Below are 25,364 nucleotides of genomic sequence, written 5' to 3' on the forward strand. Positions count from 1 at the left end.
TACCCAGTTGAGAGTGTATGTTATTCCCTCCTTAAGCCAGATCCAGTGAGAGTAAGGTTCACTCATTCCCTCTTATCTCTTGCCTCTTCTCCATTGTGAAACCTTTTTCTTGCCTCTTTTATGTGAGATAATTTATCTCATTCTATCTTTCCCTTTCTTCTTCCAATAATTCCTCTCTCACTCCATAATTTTATTTTTTAGATATCATCCCTTCATATTCAACTCACCCTGTGCCACTATCTTTCTCTCTGTCTGTCTATCTATCTACCTATCTACTCCAACTACCCTAATACTGAGAAAAGATCTCATGAGTTACAAATATCATCTTTCCATGTAGGAGTATAAGCAGTTCAACTTTAATAAGTCCTTTAAGATTTTTCTTTCCTGTTTACCTTTTCATGCTTCTCTTGAGTCTTATATTTCAAAGTCAGATTTTCTATTTATCTCTGGTCTTTTCAGCAAGAATAATTGAAAATCCTCTATTTTATTGAATGTCCATTTTTTTCTCCTGAAGTATTATACTCAACTTTGCTGAGTGGGTGATTCTTGGTTTTTATCCTAGCTCCTTTGACCTGGAATATCATATTCCAAGCTCTTCCCAAATTATTTTTTTTCTTAGCTTAAACAGCATCTTTTTTTTTCCATGATGGAGACAACAGCTTATCACTGCACTAGGCAGTTCTTGAGCATCAGCGAAGTCATCAAAACATTAAATTTCAAAACTGCTGTCTTTTTTCTCTGCTTTTGCAGTCATTTGAAATAATTTTTTCAAGGGCCAAATATTTTCTAGTTTTTGAAATTACTTTCTCTTCTCCTATACTGAAATAATAAATCATTCACTTTCCAGGGAAGGGAGAAAATGAGAGAGGTGTCTGGGTGCTGTTTGCACATGTGCGTGCACACACACACACACACACACACACACACACACACGGATATGTAGACATTCAAACCACACTCATCATAATTTAGAAATACACCTTAATTCATAAGTTTCCTTTATAAATTTAGTCTTTGGTTAGTTTGTGATGGCATAAATTTCCACAAAAGAGGCAAGGATCGCCTTTTTTCATCTTTTTTTGCATTCCCAGGTTGGCCCGACCTATCATATCCTTGGAATATTTTGAAACTTTGAGCAGAGAAATCTTTGTTCCTTCCACCCTTTTTTCTTTGACCCATCAGACTTTCATATAAAGGTCAGCTGGATTTGCAGGTATAAAACCAATCATGAGCAGCTCTCCTGAGGACTGCTGTAGTGAATAACTTTAAGGGTCTAATTGTATAGTATAATGAACTCTGTATTTATTCAGCAATAAACTAAAGCATAACATTCACAACAATATAACAACTTATTACTAAGGTGGCCCCATAGTCTTAAACAAAACATATCATTCAGTATATCTTATAGTCATCTTTTTTTTTTTTTAAAGCAATTGGGGTTAAGTAACTTGCTCAAGGTTACACTGCCAGTTATTTCTGGGTGTGGTGCTGAGTATCTGAGCCCGGATTTGATCCAGGTCATCCCGACACTGGAGCCGGTGCTCTTACTTGCTGAGCCACCTGGCCGCCCCTAAGCAATTGGGGTTAAGTAACTTGCTCAAGGTTACACGATCAGGTGTTTCTGGGTGGGTGCTAAGTGTCTGAGCCCGGGATTAGATCTCCAGGTCTTCTCAACACTGGAGCTGGTGCTCTTACTCGCTGTGCTACCTGGCCGCCCCTATAGTCATATTTAAGGAGTAACCGAAAATACAAATCCCATCCACCCAGGTCACAGTAAGTTACGGTCTTCTCAGTTACTACAGAGTATCCAAGTAAAGTCCTCTTTCATCTTGACTAGAGGTTGGCTGCCAATCATCCTTAAAGGGGTAGCAGAAAGTATAAACACCATCCACCCCTAGGTCACAGTAAATTAGAAACCTCATCAGTCCATACAGAGTGTCCAAAGTAAAGTCCTCTTTTCTCTTGACTCAAGGTTGACTTCCAAACCCCATTGTGCCTCCTTCATTGGGCTGACCTGCTCCCAACTCTTGCCTGGATTCACATGTAGGTAGTTTTCCACTCCTGTTCCATATCTCAGCTCACAGGGGCTGCTCTACTCCAAGCTCTTAACAATTTCTGTTTTAGTAAAATAAAGCTTAACAGGGCTACAACAGTATTTGCATACACTACCTGCATTATCATCGCAATTCACCAATACCGAACAACAGGCAGGGTTTCTGTGTGAGAAAGTAATGCAGATCAACAGACATACCCAGACACACATCACAAACATTCTCTCAGTTCTGCCTGTTTGTGCTCTCTTATCTGCTCTTTCCTGTTCCACCCATTTTTGCAAGCTCCTCCCACCATAGGCTCCCATGTGATTACATTTGACCAATTCAGGGGCAGGGGAGATCTTCAAATTCCCTTAGGCCTTTTAAGGGCAATACAGTGTATACTGTTTCCAATCAAAGACTCTTGATATAATCAAAGGGCAGGCTCAAATGCACTTGATTAGCTAAAACTCAGCCCAGAAAAACAGCAAAAAATCCTGTTTTGCTTGCCATTACACCAGGATGCAGAATACAAACAATACTGGTAACATTTACTCTGCATTCTATAAAAGAAACATGTACCATTAAGGCATCATTCCAGAGCCTTTCCCATTAGTGTGTTTGCCTTCTAGGTTTCTGTTGCTTTCTTAGTTTGTATTTCAGTAATTTCTACTCAGGTTTGATCTTTTCATCAGGAATATTTTGAAGTCCTCAAGTCTCAGTCTTATAGGATAAATTATTCTCAATGATAAGATTTTTATCTTTACCTAGGGAAACTGCATTTTAAACATTTTGTTTTCTTTATAGTAGTTGCTATGTTTTATGTAATTCTGATTATACCTTTCTTGTACTTGATCTCTTTATTTCTCTGGTTGCTTACTGTATTTTTAATTTGGCCTGAAAACTCTGAATTTTCCCTGACTTCCTAAGATTTTTTTGTTTTGAGATTTCCTATAGGAGGTAACCAGTGGATTCTTGCTCTTTGTACTTTGCCCTCTGGTTTTAATAGATTGTGTCAGGTTTCATTGATGACTTCTTGAAGTATGCCATTCAGGCCTTTTTTTTCTTTTTTCTCTTTGGTCTTCATGTTCAGGATGATTCTTTCCCAATGGCCTGTTTTACATGTAATTTGTTTTTGATGGTAGATATTTTATATTTTTTCTGATTAAAAAAAATCTTTTGATTCTCTTTATATTTATTTTTGTCACATAGAATCATTGATTTTGTTTGGTCAATTTGCATTTTTAGACAAGAGTGTTACTTCAGAAACGTTTTCAGTCTTTTGTTCTAAACTGCTTGTTCTTCCTTCATTTCTTTATGCCATATACTTTTAATTTCATTCTTAATTTTTTGTTTCTTTTCTTATAGGTACTGTTATAGGTTGTTGACAGCTGGATGGCATGGTGGATAGAATACTAAACTGGGAGTCAGGAAGACCCGAGTGTAGATCCTGCCTCATATAATTAGTAGCTTTGTGACCCTGGGCAATTCACTTAACCTCTGTTGTCCTCAGTTCCTCCATCTGTGAAATAGGAACAGAAATAGTACCTACCATCCAGGGTTATTGTGAAGATCACCTGAAATAATCCTATGAAGTGCTTTGTAAACTTTTAAAGTGCAGTGTAAATACTAATTATGATTTTTATTATTATCATTGTCAGTGATGGTAGAGAAGGTGGTGGTGATGGTGCTGTTTCACTAGTGGTAGAGGCAGTCCAGCCAGTTTTTCCGCTGGGGCTCTGCTGGTCACTGTGGCGGGGTTACTTTGCTCTTGTGAGTTTTGTCTCACAAGTATCTCTGTACTCAGATCCTTCTTTATCATGTGCAGTGCCTTGCTGTACGTACTTTCAGCCCCAGCCGCAGCTACTGGTTTGAGTTTGTGTGCGGGGATTTCCTCTGTTTCAGAGGGGGCCATCGGATCTTGGTTTGTTTCTGTCTCTAACTCACTGACATCCTTTTGTCCTGATGCCCACGTGTGGCACTGTGGCCTGAAACAGTTGGAAGGACAGCCTGGATGATGTCAGTTTGTGGTTTTCTAAGTGCAGTGACCTGTGGCCCCCTTTCCCTTGTTCTGGACCATTTGAGGTCACCATCCTGCTCTCTTGTATCACTGCCTCTCAACCTTCCTCTTTGTGGGCAGAATGTCCCGGGCTCTTTGCCCAGCACCCTTGGAGGCTAGAAGCTTCAGGTGTCTCTGGAGGGTCTCAGCTCATGGAGCTTGCTGGCTTCTGGATTGTGTAGCTGGTCATTCAGTCCTGTCCTGGAGTTTATCCACTGTAGTGTCCATGTCATAGAGAGATTGCACAGAAAGGTAATGAGGACCTCCATTTGGCAGATGGCATAAAGCTTGGGAGCATTACAGTTTCCTAAACAAGGCCCATGATCACTCAAAAAGTGAAAACCAAGTGAGAGCAAAGCACTTATTGTTTAGGCTGTAATTTTTTGTTAAATAATATCATCTGAACTTGTCCATTAAGAGAAAACTGAATGAAGGCCAATGTATGATGTTGTAAGATCAGTATTGAACAGGAGATAATGACTAGCTTGATCATCTTTGGGAAATTGTACATTAGCTTTAGTGGTGACAGATGTATCCCTGAAACAAAATTCTATCTTCTTTTCTTTTCTTTTTTTAAGCAATTGGGGTTTAAGTAACTTGCTCAAGGTTACACGGCCAGTTATAAAGTGTGGGTGCTGGGTATCTGAGGCCAGAACTGATCCTAGGTCTCCCAACGCTGGGGCCGACACTCTTACTCACTGCGCCACCTGGCCGCCCCCCCCCCCCCCCCCCCCCCATCTTATTTTCTTAATGTTTTTATTTTTGCCTCATAACTTTTTTCATATCACTCTTTATTTCCTGAATAACTCCTGTCCCCAGTCAGACCATCCTTTGTAATAAAGGACAATTATACAAAATAGGCACATTAACCATCTTACTGCACGTGCCTCATTTCTCTTCTGTAGTTCTTTACCTCTCTGCTAGGAAAAAAGGTCAAAACTTCTCTTTGGAACACCGTTATTATTTGGGTGATGTATGGTTTTCAGTTCTTAAATATTCCAAAAAATTAAAGTTGAGGTTCAGAGAGAGGGTTAATGGTAGGTATAAGTATGCTGCAACAGTTTCCCCCTTTCCATATAAATTCCCCATTTTGTTTATAAAGGATATCATCAGAGAAATGTATTATTTCTTATTATTTTTGTGATTATTATAATATATATTTTATATATGATATATTTATTATATATTATATATAAATTATATATTATTATATATATAAATATACATAAACTTATTATCTTTGTGATCTTCAACATGTTACTTAAGCTTCAGTTTCCTTTTCTGGAAAATGGGTTTAATAATTAGTCAACTAATATAAAGATAAAAGAGACAATGCTTTTGGAAACTTTCAAGTTTCTGAGGGAAAGGTTGTTATTGTTGTTTTTTAGAAACAGTTTAGAAATAACCTCAAACAAAGCTGGACAAATACATATAGAAGCACTTTTAAAAAGTAGTATTTCCCCTCATTTCTCCTTCTCCCAAACACACATGGCAAACATATCTATGCTTTTGGAAAACAAATTTTCTTTAGATGGACATAAAGTAGAAGAATTTATCAACAAATTTCTTCAGTGGAAGAGATCAGAGGATCATAAATTTAGACCAGGAAGGCATATGACATTATCTATTACAATGTTTATATTTATAGAGGAGGAAACTGAGGTCCACAGAGAAGTGACTTTCCTGAGGTAATGGAGCAGTTAATTCTTGGGTCTGGCTGTGACTTGAAATAAGATCCCCTAACTCTAAACATAGTAATCTTTGTACTTCATGCAGTCCCTGTAATTAGTTCATAAATAAATCCAAACTGACTCAAGAAGAACAGGAGCATATTTTGTCTATTACTAATTACAGTTAAAACTTAAAACATGCATGTGTACTTACATGTATGTATATATATGTTTGTATATCCATGCATATGTGTATTTGAGTGAATGTAAAAATAAGAAATTATTTTTAACTATAATAGAAACAATTAAGGTAAGTTTCATTTAAAATGTTATTACCAATAACAAAATGGTAAATTAAAAGGAAAATGCATTTAGATACCTTCAAAATTGTTACTAAGCTAACAGATGAGAAACAATATCATTAAAAACATAGGAAGAAAAGGGAAAGAGTTGGAATTTTCAAAGGGAAGATTTCTCAAACTTTAATTAAACTTCAGGGAAGTATAAGAGTTAATACTTTAACAAATAGAAACAATATTTTTCATTTAATTTTAATAGTTGAAAAATATGTAGAAGATTAAGAATGTTTCACTTCCTCTAGGTAACTTTAGTAACAATCAGAGGAAAATTTTAGTAGGCATATCACATATTCTAATAGTAAATGGGCTGAATTTTCCCATTGCAAGAACAAGAATTGTAGAATAGTTCAGATAAGAAAACCTATTATTATTTTGCTTATAGGAAAGACATTTAATGTAAAAAATATATACCTAGATCTAAATTAGAATGTTGGGTCTAATAAATATGTGATGCTAATGCATTTTCAAGAAAAACAGAAATGGGCCATATTAGTATTTGACAAAATTCAGATTGGAAAACAGTGATGGAAATAGACAAGGCTTTCACTTAATAGTGGGAATAGGAATAACCAGTTTTTAATAGTTCTCAGTTTCTATGTCCCAGATAACTTAGCAGTTAAATTTATTGAAGAAAAGATTATCAACAATACAAGAAGCAGATCAAAGCATATTATAGTAGGGGACCTCAACATTCTATTAATGGAATATGACAAAACAAATACGAAGATTGATAGTAATTAAATTATAGACATGTAGTGCTGAATTAATATGTTGGAATTAGTATACATGTATACACACATTGGAGAGAAAGGGTATAATAGAAGCAGTGAATGCATACTCTAATCTAGTACGCATGGACCTTTAACCAAAATTTAAAACTTTCACAAAAATAGAGAATCCCTCCATAAATTCAAAAAGGCAGAAATCATGCTAGCTATCTTTTTAAGACTTTTTATAAGTGCTTTAGGTATGATGTATCATATCTCTTTTTCTTTCTTACTGGTAGATATTTAAAGTTATTACATTTTCATTTATGTACAACTTTGTCACATTCCCTAAATTCCATTATGTTGTATCTATAACTTTGTTTATTCACATTCTATTGTTACATTAACCTGAATGTAAAGAGAGGAATTTTAATATCCATGTTATTGTGTGCCAACTTCAGAGTTATGAAGTCCTAATATGAACTTTTTAAATGTACTTTGTTGGTTCACTTATCTTATTTACTGATGGACCTTCTCTCTCCCCTCCTCCCCCTCTAAATATGGGCTCTAATATTTAGTGGTCTTAGTGGTATAGACATGCCTGAGACAATTCATTTGAAGAGTCCCATCACTTAATGAAAATGGGGTGGGAAAATGCTGAAAATCTGAGATGCTCCCCCCCCCCAAAATTAACTCTATTTCTCTAGTGACAAGTGGTGGGAATACAGTGATCTGGTTGGTTGTTTAATTATTTGGATTAATAGAAAGTTATATACCATATAGGTATTGTAAGTTATCAGTGAATTAGTTTAAATGATATGTACAATATAATTTAAATGCTGAGTGCACATTATTATATTGTTAGATGACTAAGGAAACATTCCAGAATCTTTTGTTTCTTCATGGCCGTTATTATTAACATAAGTAGCAATTATTATGGTGTTGTAGATGGAGTACATAGGGGAATTAAAGTGTTTCACAATGACCGGATAATCACGTCTTCAGAATAGTACATAAGAGCTGCAGTCAAACTCATCACTGAGGAGTAGCTTCTCTTGGCCTGAATGCTACTTGAATAAGGTTCATAGAAGAAATATTTACTTTTAGAATGCTATAAAATGGGACTTATTAATACTTAAGATTGTTTAGCATTATTAATGATTTGGAAGTGCTTATGTATAGATGGCATTCTTGTCAAATTTATAAATGGTATAAACCTGGAAGAGATAACTAACCTTTTAGGTGACAGAATCTTGTAAAAAAAAAAAAAAACAAAAGACAAACACACACACAAAAACATTGTGCTGGGCTAGAACATGGGACCAAGTTAATAAAAAGAAATTAAATAAATAATATTTCATTTATGCTAAAAAAATGTGTTCCCAAGTCATTGACCATGTGAGGTGTTTAGTTTTTTTCTAATGTAAATATTGTTTTACTGAATTTTTAAAGCTATCTCTGCCATATTGATGTGTCTAAGTAATTTTCTTTTACATATTTCTAATTATTTGAAAAAATTCATCTGGTTAAGTTAGCAATTTTCATTTTTTTCTTTTGAGTACTACCTCTCCATATTCTTTAACCACTCATTTTTGGAAAATGGATATCATTACTAAAATTCATTTTAATTCCCAGATTTTGACGGTTGGATTTTATATGAATAACATTTTTTAGCAAAGATTTTTCTTCTGATAGATTTCCTTTTTACTTGTGATTCTTTTTATTGTCCAAATGTGCTTCAGTTTTTGTATAATCATATCTGTCTATTTTGTCTGCTATGATTTATCTATTTAAGATAAATTGCCACATAATTGCCACACATATACCATTTAATTATATCCTAATTTGTAAATGAGTTAGAAATATTTGTGTCATTTACTCTGTTTTCTCCAGTTCTTTTCTCTTCAATACCAGTATCTTTATGGCATATAGCTGTGAGTCCTAGAACACAACGATTCCTAAAGAACTGGAAATGGAAATGCTATGGATGGCAGTGGAGAGGCACATGGGGTGGGTGTGAATGGGCACTGGCATCTGAGGACCTTCAAAGAGAAATGGAAATAAAGGATGATATCAGTACAGCGTATGATAGAAAAAGGAGATCGGGTTGGCATTTGGCTGGGGGCAGAGACGAGCGGTGACTCCCCCGAGGTGCCCCTCTTGTATTCTCCCAGAGTCTGAAGAAAGCAAGGCAGGCCTCTTGGATGTTGACTGGCCTTCCTGGAATGAGCTTCAGAAGGACATTAGAAAAGAGTCAGGGTGAATGGATGGGTTGGAATCTGCATTACTGGGAAGAAACATCCAAACTGCTGATATCACAGTCCCATTTTAGTATTTGAGATCAGTAATCCCTTTGGAAGGTACTGTGGAATAGGATGTGGAACGTAAGTCCAGTCCCATTCTCCATCTCATTGCTCTTCAGTTTTTCCCACAGATTTTATTGGATAATTGATGCCTCTGTTTTGTGATATTGGATATATATATCACGAGCTTATTATGTCTCTTTGCTTCTAGTTCTGAATTATCAGATATGTTCTATTAACATTTTATTTTTTAACTAGTAAGATAGAGTTTGGCTGTGGGTGATTTGATAAGAGTCTTTTGTAATTATAATAACACTAATTTATGTAGCACTGTATGGTTTACAAAATTCTTTTTTCTAACAGCTGTTTGAGCCACAGAGTCCCCCTGTTTCTATCCTCTATTTTGAGAGATGAAGAAGTTAATCTTTGAGAGTGTGATTGCCTCACCTCCTCTTGTAGCCTGTGTGTGCAGGAACCGTTATATTCCAGGCTGTGAAAACCTGGTATATTCCATCCTTGTGATCGGAACAGAAAGCCTCCCTGTGTCCTTCCCCAGCTCCTGCTTCATATTTCATTTCATTTTATTGTATTTTTAAAATTTTTTTATTTTGTGGCATTTGGGGTTGTCACTTGACCAGGGTCACGTAGCTAGTAAGTGTCTAAGTTCTCATTTGAACTCGGGTCCTCCTGACTGCTGCCTAGCTGCCTCGTTGTGTATTGTATTTTTCATTCATTGCACCATGATGCTTTCCATCCCTGCAGCTCAGCTTTCACTGTTGCCCTACAAGCCTTCTGGAAGTGCCCAGATGTACTATGTTCCCAGCTCAGCGGAGCTGCCTCAGTATCCTGTTGCCAAATCTGAGACCACTCTCGAGAGCACCCACTCAGGTAGTGTGTAAATCTTTGATTTATGAGAGTGCTGTTGGTGTTAGCCCCCATCCTAAAGTATGCTGTTCATTGTGGGAACTCGGTTTAAAAAAAAAACAACAAAACTTTAAATAACTGAATGTCTAGATGGCTGTTAGAGGGCCTTTGGGCTCTATTAGGAGGCTCATTTCGTTTGCTCTCCTTATTCTTGTGGTTCTGCTTTGTTTTTAGATGATAAACCTTTAGAAGTTTAGATCTTGTTTTTAATAGACATTTAAATACCTCTGTTGACTGGATTCTGTCTACTGAGTAATCTCCCTCTTGTATTGTGGACATGCAGTTAGACTTCTGCCCCACCTCCAGCTTACCTGTGTGCTGCTTGTGTATACATAAATAAGTATGGGCAAGCCAACTGCCGGGTGATCTTCTGGAGGAGGGAGGACTGAGGCGGCAGCAGCTAGTGGGACGGCCAGCCCTGCCAGCACAGAGAGAGCAGCCTGTGCACAATGAGGGGTCCTGCATCAGGAGTGTGAGAAGCCAGTTTGCTGTGACTCAAGATGGTGCAGCATGTTCAGTGGGCTTAGGCACCGAGAAGCAAAGCTCTGGCGATAGAAGGAGGAGCTTGTGTCCTTGTGGGTCTACAGATAGCTGCCTGCAAGAGACGTGCAGAGCAGACGGCCTGAGGGGAAGGCCCAGACCCCTGGAGACATCAAAGGGCCTTCTGCCAGAGTTGCATGGTGGGGCAGCAGGTGGAAGAGCAGGGGTCAGTGGTGTCCCGAAGCATGCCGCAGGTGTGGTGAGGGCGTAGGAGCTGACAGAGTTGGAGGACTCTTGGGAAGCACTTGTGGCCCACAGTTTTCCTCTCCATCCTTACCTGGCTGTGATTCTTTATCTCCATTCTGCTCTTCTGAGGTTCTGTCCCATCCATACTGGCCTCCATCTGCAGAGTTGGGGCTCTCCCTCCTCACCTCTACCTCCTGGCTTCCCTGGCTCCCTTCCTCAAGATTCAGCTCAGCTCAAATTCCCCACCTGCTAACACCTTCTCTGAGACTCTTGACCATTTACTCTGTGTATTTGTTGTAGAAACATAGCTGTTGGCATGTTGCCTCCCCCATTAGAGTGTAGGCTCCTTGAGGGCAGGGATTGTGTTTTTTCCTTTCCTTTCCCAGCACTTAGCATGGTTTCTACTGTATAGTAAACACTTAATAAATATTTGTTGCTGACTGACCTTCCTGTAATTCACTCTACTTCAACTCTATTCCCTCTTGGCCATATTGTCAAGCTCTTGATTACCCAGCACTACTCTGTCAGCACAGTTCTGAACTCCATAATTTCACTTTCCAACAATAGCCTCTTCTCTTCTGTATCTTGCCTACCCTCACAATACACCTACTCTTTGAACTTCTGCACTTGGCCTTTAACCTTTTCTCCACATCTTTCTTTCTGCCCAGTTGTATCCTATAGTTTGATTAGATTCTTGGATGATTTTTTGCCCTTCCACTTTCTTGATTGGCTCACCATGAGCACTGGCTAGCCCACAGTCTCTCCTTTCTCTGCTCTTTAGGCTAATGATATGTCTGTATGGTGGTGACCAGCGATTTCCTTGGTGCCAGTGCTTCCTCCATTTACACAAGTCACAGTTCCCTTTAATTTAGAAGATAGGTCTTTGAGAGTTGTTATAGCCAAAGTCTATTGCTTTGTTTGTCAGATGAGTAAAGAAGTAATTAGAGAGTGGTGTTCAGAATGAGATCGTCACCTGACCCAGGAGTACTGAAGAACTGGTGGATGCGATTGGAAGGAGAGGGGTGAGAATTTGGAGCCTGGAAATTGTCTTGATTTTTCCAAGGGGGAAAAAAAAAGAATATAGTTTGCATGCCAATGTGTTTGACTTCAATTCCTGACATTTATAGAACCTGTCAGTAAAGGAACAGTTGGGTAGTGAATATTGAGAAAGTGAGGCAGCAATTACAAAGGACTGGCATGGCTGGTTTCATCTAGTTGAGGTCCTGTTAGACCAACCTTATTTCCTTGTTTGGCATGAATGTTGAATGATTAGATTTGGGGAATATTCAAGATAAAGTTTATGTGGATTTAGCAAAGTATTAGATAAAGTCTCTTAGGGTATATTCAGGAGAGACCTCTGGTATGAGGCTACTTTCCACCTTTGTTGTCCACCTGGTTCACCTAATTCTCACCTGTGGCTCCAAGAAGCTGTAGCATGTGCAGTAGCCACAGCCTGGTAAACCATCTCAGCAGACGGGTTAACCCAAGTTGAGGTTGACCAAGAGGTCTCAGACCTGTTGGTGAGTTAGGGGGGTGTTTGCCCCAAGCATGTGAAAACTTCCCCTGGTAGAATGGGCAGAGGAGAACAGTTTGTCCCAACGGCCATGAAGGTGACTGCTGCAGGCACTGTGGAGTGCTTGGAGCTTGGTCAGACACCAGACACCGAGAGCATCTGCAGTATCCTTAGCCATCGCCAGTTGTCTTCTTGACTTTGTCTCGTTTTACTGAACTGTAATGACTCTGGAAGAGAGAGCGAGGCCAATAACTTTGCCCAATTCTGCCTCACTTAATCCAGTTCATGTGTGAATCAAAAGACATCACCCATACCGTTTTACTTTTTTTAAACCTACCTCAAAGTCCTCTGGCAACAGGCAAGTGATGAAGCAGCAGGTGCAGATATGTCACGACCCTGCACACAGGCTGTGATTGAAACACAAAAAAATGTACAAAAACTTCTGCAAATGTGATTCCACTTACCATTGGTACATGGAATGTGTGCATGCTTAGAGAAAACACAAAATCCACTAGACCTGAAAGACCAGCAGCTCTTGTTGTGAGAGAATTCAGCAGGTATTGCATCCACATAGCAGACCTATGTCAGACAAGGCTGGCAAATGAAGACCAGCTTACTAAAGTTGGAACTGGATATGCATTTTTCTGGAGTGGCCACAGTGAAGCTGACCTTGAAGCTGATGTAGATTTTGCAATCAAAATTAATCTAGTCAGCAAGCTTGTATGCCTCCCGAAAGGAGTGAATGATAGGCCCATGACAATGCAATTGCCATTTGCAGGAAAGCATCATACCACCATGATTATTGCCTATGCTTCCTCCATGACGAATCCTGGTGAGGTCAAAGAAAAGTTTTATGAAGTCCTAGAGACCCTTACCATCAGTGTGCCAAAAGAGCTTACCCTTCTGGGTGACTTTAATGCTACAGTAAGCACAGTCTACCAACTTGTGTGTCTCATGATTTCATCACCAACCCTGTCTTCCATTTACCTAAATGCAACAAAACTTTGTGGATGCACCCTTTCAGCAAACATTGGCATTTAATAGTGTCATTATAAGGACAAGAGGAAGACAGGATGTGATAGTGATGAAGGTGTGGAGCAGAATGCTGGACTGGTTGTAGACTTATCCTTTCCAAGTGAAATATTCACATTTAACAAAAGCAGAAATTCTAAGGCAAAATGACTACCAGAAGATTTGATGTCAGCAGATTAGAGCACTTTTCTGAGAGTGAACAGTTTCTTGCTAATTTGGAGGGAAAGCTGAGTCAATACACAGTTGGCAATAGTGGAACAGAAAAGGGGTGTGCAGCACTGCATCTGCTCATCTGGGTCAGAACACTTGCAAATATCGAGTTTGGTTTGATGAAATTGATGGGGGAAAGTCAGAAACAGCTAGACAAAAACATTATCTCTCTCCAAGAAAGCAACGTTTGACTCTATCAGAAGTTAACTGAGGGTGGCTAGGTGGCGCAGTGAATAGAGCACTGGCCCTGGAGTCAGGAGGACCTGAGTTCAAATATGGCCTCAGACACTTAACACATAATCTAGTCATGTGACCTTGGGCAAGTCACTTAACCCCAATTGCCCTCCAAAAAGCAAAAAAAAAAAAAAGTTAACTGAAACTTTGGGAGATGCAGGATTCTTGATTTAGTAAGAAGGCAGATGAAATTTAGTTTTAGTAACAATCCAAAGTGCTTTTTATGATTCCCTGAAGGCTATTTATAGGCCAAAGACCTATGGTGCATCTCAGCTACTCAGTGCTGATGGAGCCACATTGATTAGTGATAAGGACATAATCCTAGAGAGATGGCTGAACACTTCTATAGTGTTCTCAACAGATCATCATCAGTCAATACTGACACCACTGACCATTTACCTCAGATAGAAATCAACCCCTCTCTAGCTGAATTTCCAACTGAAGAAGTTTTAAATGCCATTAGTTTCTAATGGTGTGGCAAAGTGCCTGGTGCTGGTTCTGTTCTAATTGAGATTTAAAAGGCAGAGAGGTCCACTGCTCATTCAAAAGCTGACTGAAATTTTTCTCATTTTATGGCAAGGGGTTATCCTCCATGAGTTCAAGGATGCCTCCATCGTCCATCTCTATAAAAGTAAAGAAATAGACTGTCCTGTGACAGTCACAGGGGAGGTCTCTCTCTTAGTCATTGCTGGCAGGATTCTTGCCAGAGTACTCTTTAATAGGCTGATCCTTCACCTGGAAGATGGTCGTCTACCTGAGAGCCAGTGTGACTTCAGAAAGGATAGAGGAATGATCGATATGGCATTTGCTGCCCAACACCTCCAGGAGAAATGCCAGGAGCAGAACAGAGGGCTGTACACAACGTCTGTAGATCTGACCAAGGCCTTTGATGCCATTAGTTGTGAGGCCTTGAGGAAAATTATGTCAAAATTTGGTTGCCCAGAGAAGTTCATCAGCATTGTACATTAGTTTCATGACAGTGTGCTTGCCCAGGCTCTACATAATGGACAGTGCTCTTGTGCCTTCCCAGTCTCCAGTGGAGTGAAGCAAGGCTGTGTGCTTACTTCCATGCTTTTTGGCATAATATTTTTAACCATGTTGTCAAAGGCCTTCAATGAGAACGAATACGGCATCAAGACCAGCTACTACACTGATGTGATGTAACTTACAAAGGCTACAGGCCAAGACTAAAGTAGAGGGGAGAGTTGGTGCATGATTTTTTGTTCACAGATAGTTATGCACTCAATGCAGCTCTGAAGCTGAGAAGCAACAAAGTATTGATTGATTCTCTGATGCTTGTGTGAATTTTGGCCTAACAATTAACACTAAGAAAACAGAGGTGCTCCATCAGCCAGCACCACACCATCCATATGTGGAACTATTGACTACAGCAGATGGAGAAGTTTTGAATACTTGTATGTGTATATCTCTGGAAGGTATACTGCCAAGGTAAATGAATAACAGCAAAACTGTTAAATAAAGAATTATTATAGATAAAGAGACACTCCAAAACTCATCCTAGAATAAGAAACAACTTTATCAACTGTGAGCAGACTGAAAGGCAGAAAGGACTATCTGAATACATAGAAGAAATAAGCAAGAGAAAAAATGGAATCATAACTCTCAAGGAGTGAATTGGAAATAGAATCACTAGCTTAGAACAGAAGGTGGTAAGCCTTACCCAAGTAAGGGACTCCCCACAAACTAGAATAGTTCAAATAAATCAATGACTTGAGATAACAATAACATATAACAGTAACAGAAAATAACATTATTTTAGAGAGTGAGAGACCTTCATGTCCTCAAAGAGTATTGAGGGAGTTAAGAAAATCAGACACTGGGTGCAAATTGGTTTTGTTTTGAGGGTTTTAAGAGGAGAAAGAAAATGGAGGGCAAAAAGAATACTCTGGTGTGGGAAGAAGCAGCTAGTTGAACTTTTCTCATAATTGGTGCCTGTGAGAACAGTTTACCAACATGGAAGAGTGGGGCAAGCATCTAATGAACCTCATTCTCCTCTGAAGTAGACAGTGTAGAAATATATGACAGCCAGCAGGGAGACAGGTGGGCATCAGGGAGGGAGTGCTAAAGAGGGACGATGCTGCTGTGCAGACTTCTGGTCCTTAAGTGAAGATGACAAGGGATAAAAAAAGAAAAGGAAAGGTGCAGCTAGGTGGCGCAGTGAATAGAGCACCTTCCCTGGAGTCAAGAGGACCAGAGTTCAAATCTGGCCTCAGACACTTAGCACTTACTAGCTGTGTGACCTTGGGCAAGTCACTTAACCCCAATTGCTCTGCCTTCCCCCCTCAAAAAAGGAAAGGAAAGACCAGTAAGCTAATGGGTACTTGTCATTTGAGAAATGGCTGACTGCATTGTGGTCTATGAGTAGCATGGAAGAGGAGGATACTTTCAGAAATGAGGGAAAGAGATATTTTGAGAGAGTCCTAGAAAGTGGGGACTGATGACAGCCAGAGAGCAGAATCTGGAGGACAAGGACAGCAGCATGACTGTGAAGATGGCAGCATGCTGCCCACCCTGTCTGGAAGGAGAAGGACAGGCTTGGCTTGGGGCGTGGCCTCGGTGGATTGGCTCTGCTTATTTTTTGGTGGTTTCTTTCTTATTTCTAACTGGTAGGTGGGTTGGAAAAAGTTGAAAGTGGGGTAAAATATAATGATGGAAAAGATGAAAGAAAAGAGAGGAGGGCAATCAAGACATTTTAAAAGTGCCAGAAGGAATCCAGAAGGAAGCCTGGGGCAGAACCAGTTTCAAGCAGTGGGTTGGATTTATGTGCTTGAAAAGAAAATCCATTGGTTTCGACTCAGAGCATCGTAGTTTCATATACTTATTCTTTTTGTGTTCTTCTTTGTGTCCAGAATGCTCATATTTTCCTTTTTCTCTTTTTTGTTTTGTTTATTAAATTCAGGATAATTTTTTTTTTTTTTAAACAAGGTAGGGCTAGAAAAGGCCCAGTGACAAAACTTGAAAAGGAGTTGTTGAGACAGCCATCTCACATGGACGGTGAGGCTGTGAGTCCTTCCCTCCAAGCTTTATTTACATTCTGTCTGGCTCTGTTCTGGTGGTTGAGATGGTAGGTCCTCAGGCTGTGCAGGGAGTCACTTCCTCAAGCAGGGAGTCGCTTATCTTTCATTTGATCACCTTCCCCCTCCTTATTGATCTTGAGGATTCTATTGATTAGAAACTTTGGAATATGCAACTGAATTTTAGAAGAAAGTTAACTAGCACCTGGATTTACTTTTTCCTTGCTTTTTTCATATTCTATGTTCTTTTCTTGATGCACTATGACTCATGTTTCAGAGCGTTGCCTCTGAAAGCCAATGAGGTCTTGTCCCTCACTGTATTCCCCTGGGTTCCTTTCCCCTCCACAGGCTCTAATGATGCCATTGCTCCGGATTTCCCCCCTGACGCCCTGGGCACAAGGGATGAAAATGTATCTGATATCGTGACCATTAAGCACAAAGAAGGCATCTACAGCAAGAAGACTGTGTGCAAGTCAGCCTGGACTGAAGAACGAAATCCCCCACGAGAAAATGTCTCAGGTACGCCTGTGCTTTACAGCTGTTTTGCCTTTGATCTCTCCTGTGTTCAAAGTCCCATTCCCTGTTGTTGCCAGATACCTTTTTCAATTCTATTTTGTGCTTAAACTAATTAATGCCCCTCTTGGACAACTAGTAGATGGAGGGGGAGCTGCAGAGTCCAAAGGCCAGAGTGCAGACTTGCCCAGTTGATGAACTTGGACGAGTCATTTCACTTCCTAGTGCCCCTGATGACTCTTTTAGATCTTGCACTGGTCAAGGAACTGTCTCTGTAGGAGGCCCTCCAGTGATGTCAGAGATGCAGGCCAGAATACATTGTTGGGTGTTTGTGGGTAAATTGAGAGCCAGCACGGCACAATCAGTATTCTGATGAAAGGAGAAGTGCAGTTTTTTCAATGTATAGTTTTGTGTAAAACCCTTGAGATTTTCCATGATACTTTGAGGTACTTATTAATTTCTTTATTACAAGTGCAGTGTTAGCAGACAACCTTTATTTTAGAGCAGCAGTTGGCAATGTGAGTTCCAGAAATCAGAATCATCAATAAATATAGATTAAATAAAATTGCCTTATGGATTTCAATTCTACAATAATTGATATGGTGCTGGGAAGCACTTGTGAGAATAAGATGAGATACGGCTCTGCCAGTGTCTGATCCGCATGGCAATGACTTGTCAGGGTCCTGGGATTCTTACCTAGCTGACCCAGCAATAAATTTCATTTGATCGAATCTCAGTGTGACCCCTCAAGATGTGAAACCTGAGATAAGAGTACTATACATTTGGAAATGAGGCTTTGATGCAATTAAACTTTCTGTATGTATGGAAAAAAGACTGCAAAAAAGATTATTTGTTCTGTGGCAGAGGCTGGATTGAAAATAAACATGTGTCAGCATGCTTTGTTTGGACTGGTTTTGGTGGTGCCATGTGATGGCGTCAACATAGCATCTTAAATATATTTATGAATAACCCTCTGAAAAGTCCCGTTTCCAGCTAATAAAGGACCTTTAGCCATGGACTACATTTAGTAGACCCTTAGCCTGTGTTGGATTGATTGAATGTGCTGGTAATCTTTACGTTACGGTGGTGGAGTGTTACTCATGGCAAATAGGGACACAGAATGTACTGGAACGTGAGAAGGCATGGTCTGCGCCTCAGGGTTTTAAGTATAAGTGCTTTCATAGAGTAGCTGTGCTCTGCCCACAGACTAGAGAGCGCTCTTCTAATTGGGCAGACTTGCTGAGTTACCATACATATTCTCCTTTGAACGTGGGAGCCTCTTGAAAAAGGAGCCTGGGTTTCCTTCCATTGTGTCCCCAGCCGTTAGGACAGTGCTTGGCACATAGGAAGTGCTGGATAGATAGATACTTCTTAACTGATTGTGGCCAAAAATATTCATTATCCAGCAGTCCGTGTTTTGGGAATGAGCCTTTCTAAACTTTGATGGGTTTGTCTTTGGATGAGATATGCAACTCCCGCCGCCCCGTATCTGAAATCCATCTGCTGTGGTAGAAAGGGTGTGTGCCCTGCCTCCATGCAATGGAAAGTGTCCCAGGAGGACTCTCCTGCAGGTCAGTGTATGTCTAATCTAATTACACAGCAAGGGCAGCTTTAGCCTGCTAGTGCTATTGCTGACCTTGTACACAAAGAATGTTATCTAAAGAAAAGAAGTGTGTGTGTAAAATAACATGTGAAATGTTTGTGCAGTCATCCCTTGCCATTTGAGAGGGTTAGGGGCACAGGACCCCCACAAGTGTGAAAAGCTGCAAATTACCCTAGGCCCCACCCCAAACCTTTATTTTTAATAATTCTGATCATTTTTATTTAACACATAAAACAAGTAAAACAATGCACTACACCCATAAAAAGTAGTAGTTTCTACACAAGAGAGGTTAGTGTTTCATACACTATGCAGTCTTCACAGCCCATGGTATAGCTACAGTACCAGCTTCACAGATTTCCTTCTCTGAGAAGCCCAAGATACAAGGGTCACTGGGTGAGAAAATCCCGCGACTTCATCTGGATGGTAATGAGACAAAGAGGAGGTGTCCCCAGAGAGCCCGTAGTGCTTCAGTGTGCTGAAACTTTTAATGGTATTTAACTGCTTATGATGAATTTATGTATATATACTTGTGGTGGTAAATAATAAAGCAGATAAATAAAATACAATATTTATGCATTTATGACTTAGTAAATTTCTTAAAAGTTTATTTCCATATACACATAAGTCACCTGCAGTTTTCTCTAGTAGCTGCAATCTCCAAAAATCTCCCATGAATTATCAATGGCCAACCTGTGATTAGCTAAAACCATGCATGTGAAACTTGCCAGTGTCGTACCAGGACCACTGAGCAAATCACTCTCACCTCGGAGGCTTTTCCTTGTCTCTAATGGGAGCAGTACTGCTAGTACCCATTGCCTTTCCAGGTTGTTGTGAGATCCAGTGTGTAGAGCGCTCAGCACATGTTAAAGCTCTGTGTCACATAGAAGAAGCTGAAAGGGACAGCGTATGGGGCAGGCGAGAGGGGTCCCAGGGCACAGGGCACTGAGGAGGAGTGAATGCTGAGCTCATGCGATCCTGAAGGATGATGAAGTTCCCCGCGGGCCTGGATGCAAAAGTCCAAAGGACTTGTTTTCACATATAGAAAATAACATTTTGCCCATGAGCATCACATTGATCTTTTTGGTTTCTAACTCTTTGCCTTTTGAAATAGTCAGAGAATCAGAGTTTCGCAGTCAGAACTTTTGTTGTCAGTCATCTAGCCCAATTCCCTCATTTTGCAGAGGAAGAGACAAAGGCTCAGGGATGGCTCAGCGAGGCTCCCCTGGCTAGTGGGGGGTAGGTAGCATGACTTGGGGCCATAGGCTTACAAGTTGGTTTTCATACGGGCAGGTTACATCATGAAGGAGGCGATGAGTTTTGTGAAATACTGTACACTCTGTTATTTCCTTCATCTTTTGGCATCTGTTTTTTTAAGCTTACAGAGGGAAGATGAATATTATTGTTATTTCTGAGGAAAGAACATTTGTTTTTCAAGTCTTTCAAAGCTAATTATTCTCCTTTTGTTTCCAGAATCTAAAAATCAGTTGGAACTTGAAAACACTACCCGTTCTGTGTTCAAGTCAGCCCAGTTTTACTTTCACCATCCAGTGCACCATCATCATGATCGTGATTTCTTGTGCTGCGAGTCCTGGGGAAGGGGAGCTTGCCTGGCTCATTCCAAAAGAGACAAAGACCCCTGTTTCAGTCCCCCTTATGAAACTTGTGCAGATGAGCATAGATTTTTCCCCTTACAGACTGAACTGGATTACACCAAGATAGAGAGATATTGCTGGAATGTGGGAAGCAGCAGAGAGCCAGAGGCCGGGCAAAGGCTTGAAGAGAATCTCACGGTTGGTAGGAAGATGAACAGCGTGAAAGAAACCCCAAGGATCCGCTTTTCCCTAGCCCAGACACTTGAACCCAGTGCCACTTTGAATGAGCTCTGGAACAGGTTTCAAGAGCGACAGAAGAAACAGAAACCACCTACTTCCAGCTCCTCAGATGAGTTATCCTTGGTCGATCGTCTTGATCGCCTGGCAAAGGTCCTTCAGAAACCCATGATGCTCTCTCTCCAGGCTTCCAAGTCTCCAGATGATTGCAGAGGGGAGTGCACGCAGCAGCAGAAGAAAAGGAAGCACCAGCTAAAAGAGAAAGACGAAAATGAGTCTCTGTCTTCTCACAGATCAAGATGGCCCCCTCAGTCTCTATTTGGACTAGTGGGTGGGAACCAGACGAAGCCTACTGATTCCAGACAGCCAGGGCTGGATTCTGTAAGCACGATCTCTTCAGATTCTAGGCCCTCCCCTGAGCCCTCAGATCCTGTGTTTGAATCTGATGTGACTGCCCAGACTGATGGGGAAGCAGGCCCCCTTGGGGAGGTGAGCAGTGACATGTCCTCCATTGACGCTGCCCACATAGTCCAGGGACGAATGCACGAATCACCTAAACGGCAGCAGAAGCACTTGTCTGACAGGCAGAGAGAGGGGAGTAGGAAGGGAGCCAAGTGGAAGAAAAGCCCCCCGACTTCTCCTCAGGTCAAAAGGAAAGGCATGCAGGTACATGGGCACTAGTACTAAGATATCATGGTGGGATTCAGTGTCTCTTGTAGGCAGGATAGAAAACCAGAAAACCCTTTCCCTTTCTTTTAAAAAAAAATTAATTAATTGATTTATTTACTTTTAGTTTACATCATTCAGTTCCATAATCCCTTGAGTTCCAAATTTTCTCCCCCTTCCTCTCCTCCCCCCCATGGTGGCAGGCAGTCCAATATAGATTCTACAAATACTTTCACAGTAAACATTAGGCAAGTTGAAAAGAAGGATTATAACCAATGGAATGAACAATGAGAAAGAAAGAACAAAACAAAAAAGAGAGAGAGCAAGCAGTTTGCTTCAATCTGCATTCTGACTGTAAATCTTTCTCTGGATGTGGAGAGCCCTTTCCATATCTCTTGGAATAGTCTTTTGGAGTTGTGTTATAACCTTGCATTGTTGAGAGGAGCCCAGTCTATCAGTCACAGATATGATGTGTCTGTAATTGTATACAAAGTTCTCCTGGTTCTGCTCTTCTCACTCAGCATCAGTTTATATAAGTCTCTCCAGTTATGATGAAGTCCGTCTGCTCCTCATTTCTTATAGCACTGTAATATTCCATTACATTCATATACCACAACTTGTTTAGCCATTCCCCAATCGATGGGCATCCCCTTGATTTCCAATTCTTTGCCACCACAAAAAGAGGTGCTATAAATATTTTTGTACATATGGGTCCTCCTCCCACTTCTATGATCTCTTTGGGGTACAGCCCAGTAAGTGGTATTGCTGGGTCAAAGGGTATGCACATTTTTATAGCCCTGTGGGCATAGTTCCAAATTGCTCTCCAGAATGGTTGGATCAGTTCACAACTCCACCAACAACGCACGAGTGTTCCAGTTTTCCCACATCTTCTCCAGCATTTATCATTTTCCTGTTTTGTTATATTAGCCAGTCTGACCGGTGAGATGTGGTACCGCAGAATTGTTTTGATTTGCATTTCTCTAATCAATAGTGATTTAGAGCATTTTTCATAGGATTATAGATATCGACCAGTTATTGATTGGGGAATGACTTGTATTCTTATAGATTTGATTCAGTTCTCTATATATTTTATAAATGAGGCCCTTATCAGAGACACTGATTGTAAAAATTCTTTCCCAATTTTCTGCTTCCCTACTAATCTTGGTTACATTGGCTTTGTACAAAAATTTTTCAATTTAATGTAATCAAAATTATCCATTTTGCATTTGCTCTATGTTTCTTGTTTGATCATAAATTCTTTCCTTCTCCATAAATCTGACAGGTAAACTGTTCCTTGCTCTCCCAGATTGCTTTCAATATCATCCTTTAAATCTAGATCATGAACCCATTTAGATTTTATTTTGAGGTGTGGTGTAAGATATTGGTCGATGCCCAGTTTCTGCCATACTATTTTACGGTTTTCCCAGCAGTTTTGGTCAAATAGTGAGTTCTTATCTCCAAAACTGGGGTCTTTGGGTTTATCAAAGAGTAGATTATTATAGTCATTGACTGCTGAGTCTTGTGGACCCAGTCTATTCTATTGAGCCACTGCTCTATTCCTCAGCCAGTACCAAGTAGTTTTGATGACTGCTGCTTTATAATACCATTTAAAATCTGGTATGCCTAGGCTACCTTCCCTAGCATTTCTTTTCATTAATTCCCTTGATATTCTGGACCTTTTGTTATTCCAGATGAATTTTGTTATTATTTTTTCTTGCTCTATAAAATAATCTTTTGGTAGATTGATTAGTCTGGCACTAAATAGTTAAACTAATTTAGGTAAAATGATCATTTTTATTATATTAGCTCGACCTAACCATGGAGCAACTGATGTTTTTCCAATTATTTAGATCTGACTTGATTTGTGTAAAAAGTGTTTTGTAATTGTGTTCATATAGTTCCTGGATTTGTCTTGCCAGGTAGACTCCCCAATATTTTATAATGTCTATAGTAAATGGAATTTTTCTTTAAATGGAATTTAAATTTCTTTTCTTTATTTCATTTATTTCATTTCTTTAAATGGAATTTCTCTTTCTATTTCTTGCTGTTGGGCTTTGTTAGAAATATATAGGAATGCCAAGAATTTTTGTGGGGTTATTTTATATCCTGCAACTTTGCTAAATTTATTTATTATCTCAAGTAGTTTTTTACTTGATTCTTTAGGTTTCTCTTAAGTATATCATCATATCATCTGCAAAGAGTGTTGATAGCTTATTCTCTTTTTTTGCCTCATCTGATTCCTTCAATTATTTTTTCTCTTATTGCTACAACTAACATTTCTACTAGTTTTGTTGTTGATATTATCAATTATACTGATAGTTTTTCTAATATTGAACCAGCCTTGCATTCCTGGAATAAATCCTACCCCATCAAAGTGTATTGTTCTAGTGAAAAGTTGCTGTAATCTTTTTGTTTAATATTTTATTTAAAATTTTTGCATCTATATCCATGAGGGAAATTGGTCTATAATTTTCTTTCTCTGTTTTGACTCTTCCTGATTTAGGTATCAGTACCATATTTGTATCATAAAAAAGAATTTGGTAGGGCTCCTCCAGTTTTCTCAAATAGTCTATAAAGTATTGGAATTAATTGTTCTTTAAATGTTTGATAGAATTTGCTTGTAAATACATCTGGCCCTGGAGATTTTTTTCCTAGGGAATTCATTGATGGCTTGTTCAATTTCTTTTTCTGAGATGGGGTAATTTAAGTATTTTATTTCCTCTTCAGATAATCTTGGCAACTTATATTTTTGTAAATATTCATCCATTTCACTAAGATTGTCAAATTTATGGGCATAGAAATGGGCAAAATAATTTCTAATTATTTTTAAATTTCCTCTTCTTTGGAGGTAAATTCACCCTTTTCATTTTTGATACTGGTAATTTGGTTTTCTTATTGACTAAAGATTTATCGATTAAATTGGTGTTTTCATAAAATCAGCTCTTAGTTTTATTTATTCAATAGTTTTCTTAATTTCAGTTTTCTTAATCTCTCCTTTGGTTTTCAGTATTTCTAATTTAGTTTTTAGTTGGGGATTTTTAATTTTTTCTTCTAGCTTTTTCAGTTGCATGCCCAGTTCATTGATCTCCTTTTTCTCTATTTTATTCACGTAAGCCTTCAGAGGTATAAAACTTCCCCTAAGAACTGCTTTCGCTGCATCCCATAAGTCTTGCTATGTTGTCTTCTTATTGTCATTCTCTTGAATGAAGTTACTGATTGTTTCTATGATTTTTTGTTTGACCCACTCATTCTTTAGGATTAGATTATTTAGTTTCCAATTTGTTTTTAGTCTGTCTTTCTATGGCCCTTTATTGCATATGATTTTTATTGCATCATGATCTCAAAAGAATGCATTTAATATTTCTGCCTTTCTGCACTGGATTGTGAGGTTTTTATACCCTAGTACATGGTTAATTTTTGTGTATGTGTCATGTACTGCTGAGATGAAAGTATATTCCTTTTTATCCCCATTCAGTTTTCTCCAGAGGTCTATCCTATCTACCATCTCTAAAATTCTATTCACCTCCTTAATTTCTTTCTTGTTTATTTTGAAGTTAAATTTATCAAGTTCAGAGAGGAGTTTGAGGTCCTCCACTAATATAGTTTTGCTGTCTATTTCTTCTTCTAACTCCCTTAATTTCTTCTCTAAGAATTTGAATGCTATACCACTTGGTGCATATATGTTTAGTAATGATGATATTGCTTCATTGTCAATGGTGCCTTTTAGCAGGATATAGTTTACTTCCTTATCTCTTTTGATTGAATCTATTTTTGTTTTTGCTTTGTCTGAGATTAGGATTGCTATCCCTGTTTTTTTTTCTTTAGCTGAAGCATAATATGTTCTACTCCAACCTTTTATCTTTACCCTGTGTATATTGCCCTGTTTCAAATGTCTTTCTTCCTTTCTTTCTTTCTTTCTTTCTTTCTTTCTTTCTTTCTTTCTTTCTT

The 25,364-nt window shown here is 39.2% G+C and overlaps 1 protein-coding gene across 1 annotated transcript in view; it reads left to right on the forward strand.

The window, feature by feature from the left end:
• The window catches only part of ALMS1 (ALMS1 centrosome and basal body associated protein), a 146,315-nt gene that overhangs the window by 96,955 nt on the left and 23,996 nt on the right, over window positions 1-25,364 (forward strand). The window contains exons 10-12 of the mRNA XM_069067353.1: window positions 9,834-10,019; window positions 17,154-17,324; window positions 20,392-21,416. Of these exons, the coding sequence (XP_068923454.1) occupies window positions 9,834-10,019; window positions 17,154-17,324; window positions 20,392-21,416 (1,382 nt within the window). The remainder of the gene's footprint in view (window positions 1-9,833; window positions 10,020-17,153; window positions 17,325-20,391; window positions 21,417-25,364) is intronic.

Source organism: Petaurus breviceps, unplaced genomic scaffold (genome assembly GCF_028583685.1).
Source record: "Petaurus breviceps papuanus isolate PSGF00001 unplaced genomic scaffold, PetGlider_PUasm1.0 139, whole genome shotgun sequence".
NCBI classification, from domain to species: Eukaryota; Metazoa; Chordata; class Mammalia; order Diprotodontia; family Petauridae; genus Petaurus; species Petaurus breviceps.